The sequence below is a fragment of the Miniopterus natalensis genome, chromosome 2 (genome assembly GCF_054644295.1).
Source record: "Miniopterus natalensis isolate mMinNat1 chromosome 2, mMinNat1.hap1, whole genome shotgun sequence".
NCBI classification, from domain to species: domain Eukaryota; kingdom Metazoa; phylum Chordata; class Mammalia; order Chiroptera; family Miniopteridae; genus Miniopterus; species Miniopterus natalensis.
Genome location: NC_142082.1, coordinates 23,947,669 through 23,966,093, shown reverse-complemented (window position 1 = coordinate 23,966,093; position 18,425 = coordinate 23,947,669). Strand labels below are relative to the sequence as shown.

Here is an 18,425-nt window from a genome sequence, read left to right as displayed (position 1 = left end):
CTTTATTCAGAAAGTTATACATCAAGTAATATTTTCCAAAATACAGCATATATAATTTATTTAAATTTTTATTTTTAATTATGAAATTTATATACTTTGTTGAAAATTTATAAAATACAGAAAAGCAAAAGAGATAAAAATCATCTACTAATCTAAATAGACAACTACAATCAACAATTTTGGAGCACATCTTCCAGTCTGATTTCTAGTCAGGTCTTTTTTCCTCAAAATATGGACAATACTGTTTTTACTTCTTAATTTGTTTTGCTTAACTTAAATCCCTCAATTAAATTTATAAGATTCTTTGTCTCTCATATCACAAATAGTTATCATTGATTATTTACTTTTAATATTATTTATGTAGGTACTTAATGTACAGAAATTCTTAGTTTTTATGTAACTCAGTTGATGGATCTTATACAGTTTCCACTTTTAGTATATGATTAGAAAGGTTTTTGTCCTTTTAATCCTATATATTATTCTGTTAGTATTTATATGGTTTCATTTTTAACATTAAAATTTTCAGTTTCCCTGGAATTCATTTTGGTATATGATTTCCTACCAAAATATCTACCAACTGTCCCCAAACCATTTAATAAATAATTTAACCTTTCTCTATTGATTAGAAAAATACCACCTTCACCATATTATGCACTTCTATGTTCACTTGGGTTTTTGGATCTTCATTTGTGTCACTGGTTTGTCTGTAATTTGCAGCACTGTTACCAAGCTATTTTAATTAGTACAGGTTTGTAACATACTTCAACAATGAATATGGTAAGTACTCCCTTGTTCAGTTTTTGTTCATAAAATGTTCTGGGAATCTCTTGCTCATTAACACTTCTAGATGAGCATAAATTTCAAACTGGAATCAAGTTCAAATTATATAACAATTTAACAGAAAATGACATTCTTACAAAGCTCAATGAAAAAAATATAAAAACACAATGTTATCTCTCTCCATATTTTAAGATATTTTTAATGTATTAGTTAGAAGTTTTTGTCACATAAGTCCCTAATATTACAGTAGTCTCCACTTATCCATGGTGGATACATTCCAAGACCCCCAGTGGATGCTTAAAACTGTGGATAATACCAAATCCTATACATACTATGTTATTTCCTATGCATACACACCTTTTCACTTAAAGGAGGTACTTTACAGCTTTCCTTTGGCATTTCCAAATTGACAGCATCACTACTCTTGCACTTTGGGGCCATTATTAAGTTAAATAGGGTTACCTAAACAAAAGTACTGCGATATTGCGACAGCTGATCTGATAACTGAGATAGGTACTAAGCGACTAATGGGCAGGTAGTGTATACAGGTAGATACAATGGACAGGGGATGATTCATGTCCCAGGTGGGATGGTATGAGATTTTGTAATACTACTCAGAACAGTGTGCAATTTTAAAATGATGAATTACTTATTTCTGGAATTTTCCATTTAATATATTAGGACTGCAGTTGACCATGGGTAACTGAAGCCACAGAAAGTGAAACTGCGGATAAGGTGGGACTACTGCACATTTATTTATTTATTTATTTGTTTGTTTATTTATTTATTTATTTTAGGTGCTTGTATATGAAAATTTTTCCTTATGATACTAACTAGTTATTGCTAGAAAAGCTTACGACCAATGCACATGTCATATAGTTACCCTGTCCCCATTAAATGGTGATTGGTTATAAGAACTTTTCAGTTGACTCTCTTATATGTTCTTGGTAGACAAACATAAACCCTACAAATGTTCTGACTTTCCAATATTTTCATCTCACTTCGTTTTCTTATTTCTTTCTCTGGAAAAGTAGTAACAGCTAAATCTTATTTAGCATCTACATGCCAGGAAATATTTTCAGTACTTTACATATATTAACTCATCTAAAATTTAGCTCATTTAATACTCAACTAAAATTCTAGAAGGTAGATAATACTATTAGACAATCTTATAGTGGAGGAAATACAGGCATGCCCACGTCTAAACAGTTCTAATAAGTGGCAAAGCCAGGATTTTTTACATGTCTAGGAAAAAGTCAGATAACTTAATATTCATCCTCATATTATATCTGACTATAAAAATAAAAAGTACTAGATATATCAATATACCATATTGATAAAACATTTGGATTATTAAAGTACTTCAAAACATAATACCATAGTATGTATTCTGGAACTATCTCCTTTATAATGAACACGTAAGATAATTCTACATACCACTTTCCCAAAACCATACTTTAAAAACGGGCCACAATTTAGAGACTTCTGTCCAAGATGACAGCATAGAAAGACACTGAACACACCCCCTCCCATAAAGACATTGAATTTACACCTACAGAGCAAGCCCCCCTGAAGAAGAACTGAGAGCAACTGAACAGCTTCTGCACAGCAAAATGAGAGAGAGAGACCACACAGAAATGAGTAGGAGAAACTCAGACATGGTATGGTGGGAACCCCGCTCCCAATGCACCACCTGCAGAAGGGAGGGATCATCTATTCTTCTGCCTTGGGGCACAGCAAAAAACAAGTGGTTTAAAGGGCACCTAGACTATTATGGAAGAAAATAAATTTAACAACCCTAGAGCATTAGCCAACAGAAGGGGAGCTTTGGAAACTCTCTTCTGTTGTTGGAAGTACAGGAAGCGCCAACTGTTGTGCTCCCCTTCCACCTTAATCTCACAGGCAGGGGCATGATCCAGGTATTCTAGCCAGTTTGCTAAGGCTATCAGAGAGTGCACCAGGCCCTAGGCCCATAACAGCTCCTTGGCTTGCCCCTGGGACTCCCCTTGGCTTGAGCCCTCTCTAACTACAGCTCCAACTGGCTTGCAAGAAAGCCTCAGTATGGCTTGTCCCCAAAACATCCTTCAGCCTATGCCTGCCACAACTGTAGCTCCACTCAGCCTGCCAAGGTGGCCCAGTGCAGCTTGACTCCAGGACTACCCAAGACCTCAATCTTAGCTGGCTCCAGCTACAGCTAGCCCACCATGGCAGCCACGGCAATGCTCAGCAGCCCACTCCAGCTCCATGGTGGTCTGCCAAAGGCATCCAGCACACACAGTCTACAAAGGGGAAGCTCTTATACAAGGCCACTCCTTTCAGCCCAGGAGAGATTGCTGTTTTGCCTAATTCACAGAAACAAACACAAAGAGATGGCCAAAAAGAGGAGACATAGAAATATGTTCCAAATGAAAGAACAGGATAAAACCCCAGAACTAAAAAGAACTAAATGAACTAGAGACAAGCAACCAATAAGATAAAGAATTCAAAACACTGATTATAAGGATGTTCAATGAACTCCGGAGAAGAACAGAGAAACTTAGAATATCAACAAAAAGATAGGAAATATAAAAAAGAACAATCAGAACTCAATAAGAAAACAGTAATATAAAATACACTAGAAGGAATCAACATCAGATTAGCTGATACAGAAGAACAAGTCAGGGAGCTGAAAGACAAGGTCATGGAAATCATCCAATAAGAACAGCAAAAAGAATTTTTAAAAAATGAAGATAGTTTAAGGGACAACATCAAGCACACCAACACTTGAATCATAGGTTCCCAGAAGGAGAAGAGAGAGAGACAGGGACAGAAAACCTATCTGAAGACATAACAGCTGAAAATTTCACCAACCTCATTAAGTAAACAGACATCCAAGTCCAAGAAGCACAGAGAGTCTCAAACAAGATAAACTCACAGCAGCTCATACCAATACACATCATAATAGAAATGCCAGAGTTCAAGATAAAGAGAATCTTAAAAGCAGCATGAGAAAAGCAGCTAATTATATACAAAGGATTCCCCAAGAGACTAGGAGCTGATATTTTAACAAAAACTTTGCAGGCAAGAGGGAATGGCACAATGCATTCAATGTGATAGAAGAGAAAAAAACCTATAGGCAAGAATATATCCAGCAAAGTTATCATTGAGAATTGAAGAGATAAGGAGTTTCCAAGACAAGCAAAAGCTAAAGGAGTTCATCACCACTAAACCAGCATTGCAAGAAATGTTAAAGAAATTTAAAGAGGAAAAGGCCGAAACTAAAAATAAGAAAATGTGGAAAGAGAATCTCACTAATAAAGGCAAACATTTAGTAAATATAGTAAATCAATCAATTATAAAGCTAGTATGAAAGTTAAAAGACAAAAGTAGTAAGAGCATCTGTAAATGCAGTAACAAACTAAGGAACTCACACATGTACAAGATGTAAAATATGATGTGAAAAACGTAAATGTGGGGGAGTGAGTAAAAAATGTGGTGCTTTTGAAATGTGTTTGAACTTAAGCAAACATCAACTTCAAACAGACTACTATAAACATAGATTATATATTATATATAAATCTTAGGGTAACTGCAAACTAAAACCCTATAATAGATTTACACAAAAAATAAAGAAAAAGGAACCCAAATAAATCACTAAAGAAAGTCATCAATGCACAAGAAAAGAGAGCAAGAGAAGAAGAAAGGAACAGAGAATAACTATTAAAAAATCAGAAAATAATAAAATGACAATAAGTACATACATTCATAATTACTTTAAATGTAAGTGGACTAAATGCTTCAATCAAAAGATGCAGAGTGGCTAAAGAGATAAAAACAAAACAAAACAGAAACAAGATCTGTGGATATTCTACCAACAAGAGACTCACTCCTGATCAAAAGACACCCAGAGACTAAAAGTGAAGGGATGGAAAAAAGTATTTCATGTAAATGGAAACAAAAAGAAAGTTGGGTTAGTAATACTTACATCAGATAAAGTAGACTTTAAAACAAAGACTGTAATAATAGACAAAAGGCACTGCATAATGATAAAGGGATCAAGGCAACAAGAGGATATAACTTCTTAACACCTATGCACCCAATGTAGGAGCACCTAAACATGTAAAGTAATTATTAATGGACATAAAGGGAGAAATCAATAGTAGCAGACTAACATCTCACATCAATGGATAGGTGACCCATACAGAAAATTAACAAGGAAACAGTGGCCTTAAATGACACCTGGGGCAGAAAGACTTAATAAACAGCAGAATATACTTTTTTTTCAGGTGCACACGGACCATGTTCCAAGAGACTCACATGTTAGGCCACAAAACTAGTCTCAGTAAGTTTAACAAGACTGAAACCATATCCAACACCTTCTTTGATTATAATGATATGAAACTAGAAATCAATTAAAAGAGGGAAACTGGAAAAAACACAAACACATGGAGGCTACACAACATGCCACTAAACATTCAATGGGTTATTCAACAAAATCAAAGAAAAAATAAAAAAATATCTTGAGTAAAATAAAAATTGAAACACAACAATTCAAAATCTTTGGGACAAGGCAAAAGCATTTCTGAGAAAAAAATTAATAATGACACAGGCCTTTCTTAAGAAACAAGAAAAATCTCAAATAAACCATCTAACCTTACACCTAAAAGAACTATAAAAAGAACAAACTAAGCCCAAAGTTATTAGAAGGAAGGAAAAAATAAAGAACAGAGCAAAAGTATATAAAAAAAGACTTCAAAAAAAAAACAACAAACTATAGAAAAGATCAACAAAACTAATAGCTGGTTCCTTGAAAAGATAACTGATAAACCTATAACCAGACTTGTCAAGAAAGAGAGGGCCCAAATAAATAAAATCATAAATGAAATAGAAATTACAACCAACATCCCAGGAATACAAAGGATTATAAGAGAATACTATGAAAAATTATGTACCAACAAATTTGACAACACAGAAGAAATGGATAAATTCCAAGAAACATCTAATCTTCCGAGACTGAACCAGAAAGAAACATAAAACCCAAACAGACCAATTACTGGAAATGAAATTGAATCAGTAATCAAAAAGCTCCCAACAAATAAAAGTCCACGATAAGATGGCCTCACAGGTGAATTCTACCAAGCATTCAAAGAAGAATCAATACCTATCCTTCTCAAACTACTCCAAAAAATCTGAAAAGGAGGGAAAGCTCCCTAAGTCATTCTATAAGGCCAGCAGTGTACCAAAATGAGACGAAAATGCCACCAAAAAAAAAAAAAAAAAAGGAAAGAAAAAAAGAAAATTACAGGCCAGTATCCCTGATGAACATTGATGCAAAAATCTTCAACAAAATATTAACAAACCAAATTCAGCAATACATCAAAAAGATCATACAGCATGATCAAGTGGGATTTATTACAGGGATGCAAGGATGGTTCAATATCCACAAACCAATCAAGGTAATACACCACATGAACAAAATGAAGGATAAAAATTATATGATCATATTAATAGATGCAGAAAAAACATTTGACAAAATTCAACTTCCATTTATAATAAAATCTCAATAGAGTGGGTATAGAATGAACATACCTCAACATAATAAAGGCCATATATAACAACCCCACAGCTAACATCATACTCAGCAGTGAAAAACGGAAAGCTTTTTCTCTAAGATCAGGAACAAAACAAGGATGCCCACTCTCACAACTCTTATTTAACATAATATTGAAGTCCAAGCCACAGCAGACAAGAAAAAGAAATAAAGGTATACAAATTGGAAAGGAAGAAATAAAATTGTCACTATTTGCAGATGACATTATATATATAGAAAAGCCTAAAGATTCCACCAAAAAACTATTAGAACTAATAAATGAATTCAGTAAAGTTGCAGGATACATAATTAATATTCTGAAATCTGTTGCATTTCTATGCACCAATAATGAACTATCTAAAAGAGAAATTAAAAAAAAAAAAATCCCATTTACAAATTGCATCAAAAAACACCTAGGAATAAATTTACCAAGGTTGTAAAGAACCTGTACTGTGAAAACTACAAGATGAAAACCAATGAAAGAAATTGAAGACACAAATAAATGGAAGGATAAAGTGTTCATGCATCAGAAGAATTATTATCGTTAAAATGTTCCTACTACCCAGAGCAATCTACACATTCAATGCAATCCCTACCAAAATACCAATGGCATTTTTTTCAGAACTGAAACAAACAACCCTAAAATTTATATGGAACCACAAAAGACTCTGAATAGCCAAAGAAATCTTGAGGGGGGAAAAATTGGAGGAACCACAATCCCTGATTTCAAACTATCCTACAAAGCTATAGTAATCAAAACAGTATGGCAATGGCACAAAAAAAAACAGACACATAGATCAATGGAACAGAACAGAGTCTCCAGAAATAAACCCGTGCTTATATGATCAATTAATCTATGACGAAGAAGGCAAGAATATATAATGGGGAAAAGACATTCTCTTTAATAGATGCTGGGAAAATAGATACGTGCAAAAACCTACACCGCTCTCTCACACTATATACAAAAATAAACTCAAAATGGATGAAGACTTAAATGTAAGACCTAAAACCATAAAACTCCTAGAAGAAAACATGCAGTAAACTCTTTGACATTGGTCTTAGCAATATTTTTTGGATATGTTTCCTTGGACAAAGGCAACAAATGAGACTACATAAGCTAAAACACTTTTAAACAGTGAAGGAAAATATCCACAAGATGAAAAGGCAACCTAGTGAATGGAAGAAGATATCTGTAAATGACATATCTGATAAGGGGTTAATACCCAAAATATATAAACTCATTATAACTCAACATAAAAGAAAATCCAATTAAAAAATGGGCAGAGAACCTCAATAGACATTTCTCCAAAGACATACAGATGGCCAACAGACACATGAAAAGATACTCAAAATCACTAATTATCAGGGAAATGCAAATCAAAACCACAATGAGATACCACCTCACATCTGTCAGAATGGCTACTATAAAAACACAAAACAACCAAAAACATAGAACAAGTGTGGAGAAAAAGGAACTCTCATGCACTGCTGGTGGTATTGTAAACTAGTGTAGCCACTATGGAAAACAGTGTGAGGGTTCCTCAAAAAATTTTAAAAAACTAGTACTACCATATGACCCAGCAATTCCATTCCTAGGTACTTACCCAAAGAAAATGAAAACAGTAATTTGAAATTATTTATGTTCACTGCACCCCTATATTCACTGCAGCGTTGTTCACAACAACCAAGATATGGAAGCAATCTAGGTGTCTTTTGAAAGATGAACAGATAAAGAAGATATATATGTACAGTGGAATATTACTTAGCCATAAAAGAAATGAAATGCTGCCATTTGCGACATAAGTGGACCTAGAGTACTATGGCAAGTGAAATAAGTTGGACAGAGGAAGACAAGTACTGTGTGATTTAGCCTATTTATGGAATCTGAAAAAAGCAAGCAAACAAACAAACAAAATGAAATAGGAATAAACCCATAGAGAGGACAAACTAACGGTTGCCAGAGGGAGGAGGTGGGGGAATGGGCTGAAAAGGGGAGTGGATTAAGAAGTATAAACTTCCAGTTATAAAATAAGCCATAGGGATGTAAGGTACAGTACAGGGAATAGTCAATAATATCGTTAATTACTACATACGATAACTGATGGTTACTAGACTTACTGTGGTGATCACTTTGCAAGGGACATAAATGTTGAATCACTATGTTGCACACCTGAAACTAATATAATATTGTATATCAACTATAATTTTAAAAAATTAGCCACAATTTAGAAACAAAAAGGTAAAGTCATATTTAGATTTTACTATCTGCCAATTCTTAGAAAGTCAAGATGCAAATGAAGGGTTCTCAAAGTTTTTGGTCTTAGAATCCCTTCCCAGTGTTAAAATTACTGAGATTCAAAAGAACTTTTGTTTATATAGGTTTTATCTATCAATATATAACAAACCCACTATGCTAACACAGACAACATAGTTTATTTAAAACAACTATACTTTCTAAAATAAAAAATTCAGTGAGAAAAGTGGCAATCCTTTACACTTTTGTAATTCAAATAATCTAGTTTAATAAAAGACAGCTGGGTTGTCATATCTGCTTCTGCATTCATCTGTTGTTATGGTTTTTAGGCTGAAGTATACGAAGGAAATCCAACCTTCCACAGACATGTAGCTGGAAAAGAGAGAGCCCTAAGATTCTCTGAGAGGGTCTCAGTGAACCTGTGGGGGTCCTCAGACCACACTGAGCTGCTGATGTAGGCCATAGGGGATGGATTGTTTCTACAGTTTTTGAGACTAAAGTTTTCAATTTTTTCCTGTTAAGGCAAAAAGAAAAAAAGGAAAAATCCAGAAATATTTCACTGAGGAATAATAAAGGATATGTCACCATACTAAGTTAGTCGATAAAGTAAAAATTTAATTGAGATTTAATTTCTCTACTTTAACACTGGAAATCTACGGCTAGGTAAGAAACAGGTCATAACATATTTTACAGTAAATTATAACACAATATTTTTATCATACTGCTAAGCCCTTCGATTTTGCGCTTCTGTCTGTCTTGCAGGACACCAAGTTTTTCCTTTCCTCCTTTTCTCTTTCACTGCCCATCTGCTGTCGGTCCCGGCCTTCTTCCTTTTGGCCTTTTTCTCTCCCAGCATATGTGTTTAGAAGACTGTCCCTTTAAATCAGTTTATTCTTTAAATAAGTCTTAAGATTTCTAAAGACAGACTTTAGAAATCATGCAATTGGCAGTTGTGTTGTGTCTCTTTAAACTGAGTGCCTGAAAAGGGCACCAATCTCTTTAAATTCAGTGCCAGTATCTTTTTTTTTTTTTAATTGTATCTTTATTGATTTCAGAGAGAGGAAAGGAGGGGGAGAGAGAGACAGAAACATCAATGATAAGAGAGTCACTGATTGGCTGCCTAGCCTGCAACCCGGGCATGTGCCCTGACCGGGAATCGAACCCCAATCTCCTGGATCCTAGGTCAATGCTCAACCGCTGAGCCACGCGCGGCCGGGCAGTGCCAGTATCTTTTTATGGCATCAGGCCCATTAAGAAGATGCTCTTACTTTGAAATCTGTTCCCTGCAGTTTGTGGTCTAATCTCCCCTTTTGTTTTAAAAACGGTTTCAGATTTTGAGTGAATTTAATCTTCCTGGTGATTGTTCCAATTTACCCACAGGCCCCGTCACTAGTGCTGCGTCTTCCTCTAATTTTTTCTGCAGTCTGCCTCTACTTGCCTCAAAGTGCCTGGCAGAATGGGGGCAGGACAGGTGTGTGTGACGGGGCTCGTGTTTGTTTTCTTCCTTTCATTCATGGTTATATTTCCACTGGGGCATTCTGTCTTCAAGTAATATTGAAGGCATAGCTTTCACAGAATTTTTCTTAGATGTGAAGTTATTTCATGTCAGGTGGGAACATTTTTGGGAAGTTGTTTTCTACATAGTGTCCTTGGTCTGCAGCTTCCCAAAAGTCCTAACACTGTATTCTTAACTTTAAGAGATAGCTACCAAATTTTTAAAAATCATGCTTTAGTGAGTAGTCTTTTACCTGAATGTTTCCTCTTGGAGCTGTTCTAACTGAGTCTGAAGCTGCAGATGCCTTCTTCCTGCTGGACTGTTAGGATCTTCTATAGAATCAGATTGATTAAGTCTTTCCATTAATACCTGATTCTCTGCCAACAGACTGCTTTTCTCCTCTTGCAATGCTGCAACCTGTTAGAATATAGGAAGACAGCAGTTATTTCTTCCAATTACACTGGAGTTGGCATAATCACTGTAAATTACCATTATAAATTAACCTCTTTCCACCCCCCACCCCACCCCCACCTTCCCTCTGTTTTTAAAAAGTACAATCAATCTCCACTTAAAACATTTACATTATTTTAGAATATTGTACAGGCACAGTAATATGTAAGAATAAGCAAGAATTCATTATTTTATATCTGAAAAGACAGTAAAAAGATATATAGATGGCAACTAAGCACACAAAAAGATAATCATGATTAGTCATCAGGAAATGCAAATTAAAACCACAATGTTATACCAATATACTCCGACTAAAATGGTTAAAATTAAAGACTGGCTGTACCAAGTGTACAAATGGAACCCTCATTTGTTTTAAGGGCTTTGGAAAATGGTTTTGCATTTTCCTAAAAAAAAATTTAAACATGCAACTACCACATGACCCAGACACTCTACTCCTAGGTATTTACTTAAGAGAAATAAAACCATGTGTCCAACCAAAGACTTATACAAAATGTTTATAGCAGCTTCTTGTGTAATAAAGAAAAACTGGAAACAACACAAATATTCATAAGCAAATGAATGGATAAATAATATATATCCATACAACAATATTATTTTGCAGTAACAAAGAATTAACTATTGATACTCACAACATGAATAAATCTCAAAATAATGAAAGAAGTCAGACCAAAAAAAAGCAGTACACGCTGTATTATTCCTTTTATATACAATTCTCGAAGATACAAGCTAATTTATAGTAACAGAAAGCAGAGTTGGGGACTGGAGGGGATTACGAAGAGTCATGAGGAACTCTGGGGAGTGATGGGTTCATTATACTGATTGTGGTGATTTCACATGTTCATACATATGTCAACATGCATCAAACTTGTACATTTTTTTCCCCATTTTATTTTTCAAAATTTTATCTTTATTGTTGAAAGTATTACAGATGTCCCCCCTTTTCCCCATTGACCCCCTCCACCCCACAACTCCCTTCCCCGCAAAGCCTTCACTACACTATTGTCTGTGTCCATGGGTTATGCATACATGCATATAAGTTCTTTGGTTAATCTCTTTCCACCCCCCACCCCACCTTCCCTCTGAGATTCGTCAGTCTGTTCCAAGCTTCTATGTCTCTGGATCTATTTTGTTCATCAGTTTATTTTGTTCATTAGATTCCACATATAAGTGAGATCATGTGACACTTATCTTTCTCTGACTGGCTTATTTTGCCTGGCATAAATACATTTTAATATGAGTAGTTTACTATATGTCAATTACATCTCAGTACAGCTGTAAAAACAAAAGTGGCCTACCTTTCCTAATTCTCCCTTTCCATCACCCGTTTCCTTCTGAACTTGTTCTAGCTGTACTATTGGCCCTACCATTCCACCAAAACTGCTCATCAGGATCACTACTGACTTCCATGTCACTATGATCCACCAAGACACAACCGATCACACACTCCTCTTTGAAGTATTTTCTTCACTTGGTTTCTAGGACACCTTACACTCCTGGTTTCTGTATCAACTCCCTGGTACCTTCTCTTTCTCCTTAGTCAATTCCTCTTCATTTCCCTGCCATTAGAGTAGCCCACAGCTTTGCTTTTCTAAATAGAGTGATGGCTTCCAGTTTCATGGCTGTAAGCACCACTCATTCACTGGCAACTCGCACATTTCTATTTCTAGCCTGGAACCCTGACCTGGATATCATTTCTACTTAGATGTCTAATAGGCATCTCAAATTTAAATTGTCCAAGCTGAACTCTTAATTACTGCCCCCCCACCCCTCCTTCCAGTCTTTCCCATCTCAGTAAAGTGTAACTCTGTCCTTCTAGTTGCTCAGTCATAAGCCTTAACATCTTTCCATCACACCACATCCAATCTGTCAGCAAATATCATCGGCTCTACCTTCAAACATATTTTGACCACTTCTCACCAGCCCTAAATTCTGATGACCTAAGCCGACATAATTTTTTGTCTGGATTAATGCAATGACCATTTAATTAGTCTCCTTGATTTGGCCCTCTCTTCCCTACAGTCTATTCTCCACACAGCAAAACAAGCACACTCCATTAAAACAAACTCAGTTCACAGGACTTTGCTTAAAATTCTCCAACGGCTTCCCATTTACTCAGTCAAAGTCCTTACAAAAGCTTACAAGGCATCTCCAGACTGATTTTCTCTTTCCACACTCAGTTCCACTCCTGCCACCCTCACCTTCCTACTGATCCCGAGTAAACCAGCCACACTCGCACCTCAGGCCTGTGCTCAGCCTGTAATGCTCTTCCGGGGAATCTGGGAGGCTTGCTCCTATGACCTCGTTAGGACTTTACTGACACATCACCCTCTCTGGTGCACCTGTATTGACAACTCAGTTTAAAACCACTAACTCCTCCTACCCTGGACTCCTTATTCTACCCTTTCTGCTTTATTTTTCTCTAGAATACTTATCACCACTTAAGGCTATATTCTTCTTTTGTTTACTGTCTGTCTTTCCTACTAGAATGTAAACACCTTGGGGGCAGGAATATTTTACCTATTTGTCTATTCCCCCTACCCCCATCTTCACTGTATCTACAGCAACTAGAACAGTGGTACATAGTAGGTGCTCATATGTCTATTGAATAAATGAATGAATCTGAAATGCCAGCTCTATAATTTATCAGATTTCCATAAATGCATGAGTCTTTTCTTAGAATAGAGCTATGGCTGGATTCTACGTAACTGGTCTATTTCATTCATTTCTGCTCTTTCATTCTTTTTTATTTTTATTTTTTATTTTTAAAAATATATCTTTATTGATTTCAGAGAGAGGAAAGGAGAGGGAGAGAGAGAGATAGAAACATCAATGATGAGAGAGTCATTGATCCTACAGGCCCCCAACTGGGGATCGAGCCCGCAGCCCAGGCATTTGGCCTGATGGGGAATCGAACCCTGATCGCCTGGATCCTAGGTCAACGCTCAACCGCTGAGCCATGCCCGGCCAGGCTCATTCTTCTTTTTTAAAGAAACATTTAAAGCTTAAAAACTTAAATTTTTAAAAACTCTTTTCTTTGCTACTAATTTCTGACTTTAATTGCATCTTGGTCACAGAGCGTAATCTAAATACACAGATTTTTTGAGATTTTATTAAGAACTGCTTTGTAATCTGATATATGGTCAGTTTATAAGAAGACTAAGTGAGCAATGCAAAACTTTAATACTAGACTTATCAAACTAGCATATGCTGCTAAAATATTTTAATTCAATATTTTTGGCAGAATTCCTTTTCACAAACACAGAAAAAGGAGACTAATTAAAAATAATACATACACATGATTTAAGCAAAAAATCAAACAAGACAAAGAGGCTTATATGAAAAGCTACAGTTTCCTGTTAAGATTTCCCAATCCTAAGAGATAACTAGTTTTAACTGTTCTAAATTCTATTGCTTTCAGTACTTTACATCTCTTAATAATATGTTATACATCACTATTTCTTGATTTATCAACCTTAGACAGTATCTAGTGACTCTCCCTCTAACAAGTTAAATTATAGCAATTTGTGTCATCTCTCCACAAATATAGTCCCATCACTATTCTCACTTCCTTCACTGGTCACTTCTGCAATTTTAAACAACTACTCACTGCCTCATTTCACTCAATTATCCACCATTCATTCACTCACTCAAATACTCATTGTGTGGCTACTACATGCTAGGCACGGTTGCAATTTTCTACGTGCAAGTCATACTGTGATGAATAAAGCGGAGAAAGTTCTTATTCCACAGAATGGTTATATATTCAAAACAAATCACAGTAAATATACAAACAAAATATATTAAGTAAACCAATAAATAAATGCAAAAACGAGAGTGAAAAAGTGCTATGCAGAGGGGTAATGTAAGAATGACATGAGAGTCTGGATGATTACTTAGATTGGCTGACCACAGAAGGACTTCTCAAGGAGGCTTAATTTAGTACTTGGCACGTCTAAGTGCCCAATAAATATTTTATGACAAATAAATCAGGTGATTTTGAGTTGAGATTGAATGACAAGCAGCAGCCAGCCATGTAATGACTCTCTTCTTGGAAAGATAAGAACATTAGTGGCCCTCCCCTTCCCTCAACGCTTCTGGACGATTCTAATTCTCAATCTCTATCATCTGTACCTTTATTTTATAATAACATTTCTCTACAAATCAATCTTAAATGTTGAAAATCAATAAAGTTTACATTGGAGGTCACATTGTGACTGTGTTCTACTGTTTTCTGCAGAGCTAAGTGTGTTATAGGGCTACCCTTTTTCTTCTCACAACTTCTCTGCAACCCTGCCATTCACTTTGAAATCTGTCTATACCAGTAAACTAAGGGTTCCTTTTGACTTTGATTAAATTTAGTTTTAAATCCTAGTTTTAGAAATCATAGCCCTCTCCCTCCCCCCAAATATATATATCCCTCAGAGACCTAGCCTTTCCCTTGATAATCAGCAACCCCTGAGATAGCAGAAGACAACAGCCTGGACCTAACTAATAGTCACACGGTCTGGACTTCTGGTAGGCTAAAGATAATATCTTGACCTAAATTATGTTTCAGCTCCTGAGCCCTAAGGTAGAATGACCTCCTGGCTACTTTCCCATGAGACTAGACGGAGGGAGCTAGAAAAGACCTCAGCACCGTCCTTAAGGCCTGAAGAAATAATTACCCTTACCTCACCTCTGACCAATCATTTCCAAGCAAAAACTCTAAACTGCAGTATCTGTGATTTTGCCCTATATAATTTGTAATATACATGCTATAGGGGAGTTGGATTTTTAGAGCATAAGCTCCCTGTCTCCATATTAGCCAATTAAATATTAAACTATTTTTTCTTTCTATACTGCAAACTTCTGTTCATGTATTTCTTTGGGCCAGTGCAAGCAGGCAGGTGGGTTCAAGGAAAAACACTGTGGTTCTGGTAACACCAGGGATTCACAAACATTTTTGTAAAATATCAAATAGTGAATATTTTAGACTTTGAGGACCATAGTTCTCTGTGGCAGGTACTCAACTCTGTTACTGTAACATGACAATGGCCACCGACAACATATCAATGAATGAGTGTGGCTGTGCTACAATAAAACTTTACTTATAAAAACAGATGGAAAGGCCCTGGCCAGGTTGCTCAATTGGTTATTGTTGTCCTGATACTCCAAGGTTGCAGGTTCAATGCCCAGTCAAGGCACATACAATAATCAACCAATGAGTGCATGAACAAGTGGAACAACAAGTTGATGTTTCTCTCTCTCTCTCTCTCTCTCAAATCAATAATAATAAAAAGATAGCAAAGCTGTAGTTTGCCAATCTGTGTATAACTTTAATTTTATATTATCAAAGATAGTATTTATACTTTGCTTATAAAATTAACTCTTTTTATTATAACTCTTGACATTTATGTAGAGTTAAATTCTAAAATTTAAAAGGCAATAGCACTTACGTTATGACTAAATATTATTTACTATATAACCTGTGTGTACTTTGTTTACACTACTTCCTATATACATCCAAAGCAATGACCAACTCCTATGCCTTTCAAAGTAAAATGCTTCTAGTATAAAATATTATGTACTCTGTGTACCCATTACCTAGCTTTAACAAGTGTCAAAACATGGTCAATTAACCTGGCCAATCTGACTCAGTGGTTGAGTGCTGACCCATGAACCAGGAGGTCATGGTTCAATTCCTGATCGGGACACATGCCAGGGTTAGGGGCTCGATTCCCAGTAGGGGGCATGTATGAGGCAACTGATGGATGATTCTCTTTCACCATTGATGTTTCTCTCTCTTTCTTCCTCTCCCTTCCTCTCTCTGAAATTACTAAAAACATATTTTAAAATACACACAACATGGTCAATTATGTTTAATCCATACCTCGACACCCCCCTGCACCTCCCTGATTTTGAGGTGATCCCAGACAAATTTTATTTGTGAGAAATTTCAACCTTTATCTTTATTCTATTGAATTTTTATTTTGGCAATTCTATTTTAAATTTACTTACATGTTTCCTTTTCTTTCTTTTTTTAAATATATCTTTATTGATTTCAGAGAGAGGAAAGGAGAGGCAAAGAGAGAGATAGAAACATCAATGATAAGAGAGTCATTGATAGAGCCCACAACCCGGGCATGTGCCCTGACCGGGAATCGAACCCTGATCTCCTGGATCCTAGGTCGATGCTCAACCGCTGAGCCACACCCGGCGGGGCTACATGTTTCTTGATCTCTATTTTTTCCTTTTTAAAATAGTATCTTGTCCTTCTTTTACAGATAACATATCACTAATTTTATAGGCAGCATTAAATAGATTAAAAGGGAAAAATCTCTTCAACTACCTCAAATTCTCCACTTCCTCTATGATTACTTTCCTCTTTATCTAGATCCTTTTATTTTTTGTTATGCAGATTTCTCTCACATATTTAGAATTAGTCAACAGCAAGGGTATCTAGAAGCTATATATGAACATAGGCTTCATTTTAGGACTTTATCTATAAGAAGTTGGCCTTTATGTAAGTTATAGAACTCTGGAGAAAAAAAATGAAAAGGCCCTCACCCTGCAATACTAATACTCTGTCTAACCTCCCTATACTTCCAATTTCTTTAGAAAAAACCCTCTGACTGGGAAGCTGGGTAAAGGTCATTCTACATGCAGTGGGTGACAAGGTTTGATGGGGCTTAACTCTTCTATATAAAACCTCTAGTTGAAACCTCACCCAGACTTCCCTCTGACCTGTGTTCTCCCTGGGGTTCTGCTACAGCAGCTCCTTCCTTTCTCCCCCCGAGTTCTTCTTGGCCACTACATTCTTTACTCCTTTTAGCCATTCAGGACTTTTCCAACTGCCTATCTGGCTTTCAGAGATTGGTGAAGACTGGTGGTATTTGGTTGCTAGCTATAACCAAGCTGGTGGTTAAATATTCAGGAAAGGAAATTAATATACTTGTTCAGTCTATCTTTAATCAGAAATCTGTTTTCCTTTTCTTTAACTAGGGTTGCACTACAGACAAACTGTACTGCAGGGCAGGACATAGTATGTTTTGTGGTATTTACAGCGGTATATTTCAAACAGGTGGTACACAGGACAGGCCTCTTACCTGCATATCCAACTCATGGCATCGTTGAGCAATTTCTTCCTTGGCTGACAAAGCTTCATTTAGCTCCTCTGTAGTTTTCTTCAACTGGTTAGAAGCAAAGAGATGCAATAAGCATTTCAATATTAAATGGCAACAATTAATAATTATATTTGTACAATATGGAATTAAACATTATCCCCCTTTTCTTTCTGCAGGACAGGAAGAAATCAAAAACCCTCTGTGCAAGAGTCAAAAGAAGGAGCTTCTAACTTTGAATATCTTTTAGTCCTAAATCTTGTCCTTTCTGTACTTTGAATTTGGTTCTTTCTGCATATCAAGTTTTCTTACACATCTTCTATCTGGGCTACTTGGTTGACTGCAATGACTGAGAAATTTTACCTTAGTAAAATATGTACGTGCTAGAGGACGTGGTTTTCAAGTGTTAAAATATATAACTAGTGTATTTCAATATAAGTGCTTTAGTCATATTAAACCTTTATGTTAATTTGTATATCAGTTTTAAAATAAAATGCTTTTATTATTGTGATCCTCAACACAAAGCAAACATTCCCAAGTTGTGTCCCATTATTATATAAACTCTAAGTTAGCACAGTATGAACAAATTAATTACAACTAGTTTAATCACTTAATTTTTAAGAAGAAAAAGTGGATTAAAATAAAATTATATTGGCTTCTCATTTCATGTGAATAATAATAAATTAATGTAATATAAATACAAAAAAATGCATTCAGAGTAACAACTTTAAAACCAAACATACCATAAAGTAAGGG

General features: G+C 35.7%; 1 protein-coding gene across 1 annotated transcript in view; it reads right to left on the bottom strand.

Annotated features, from left to right (window-relative positions):
- HOOK3 (hook microtubule tethering protein 3) overlaps positions 1-18,425 on the bottom strand; it is an 81,696-nt gene that overhangs the window by 39,694 nt on the left and 23,577 nt on the right. Inside the window, exons 8-9 of the mRNA XM_087814196.1 lie at positions 17,655-17,738; positions 10,352-10,515 (exon numbers count right to left, since the gene is read on the bottom strand). Of these exons, the coding sequence (XP_087670322.1) occupies positions 10,352-10,515; positions 17,655-17,738 (248 nt within the window). The remainder of the gene's footprint in view (positions 1-10,351; positions 10,516-17,654; positions 17,739-18,425) is intronic.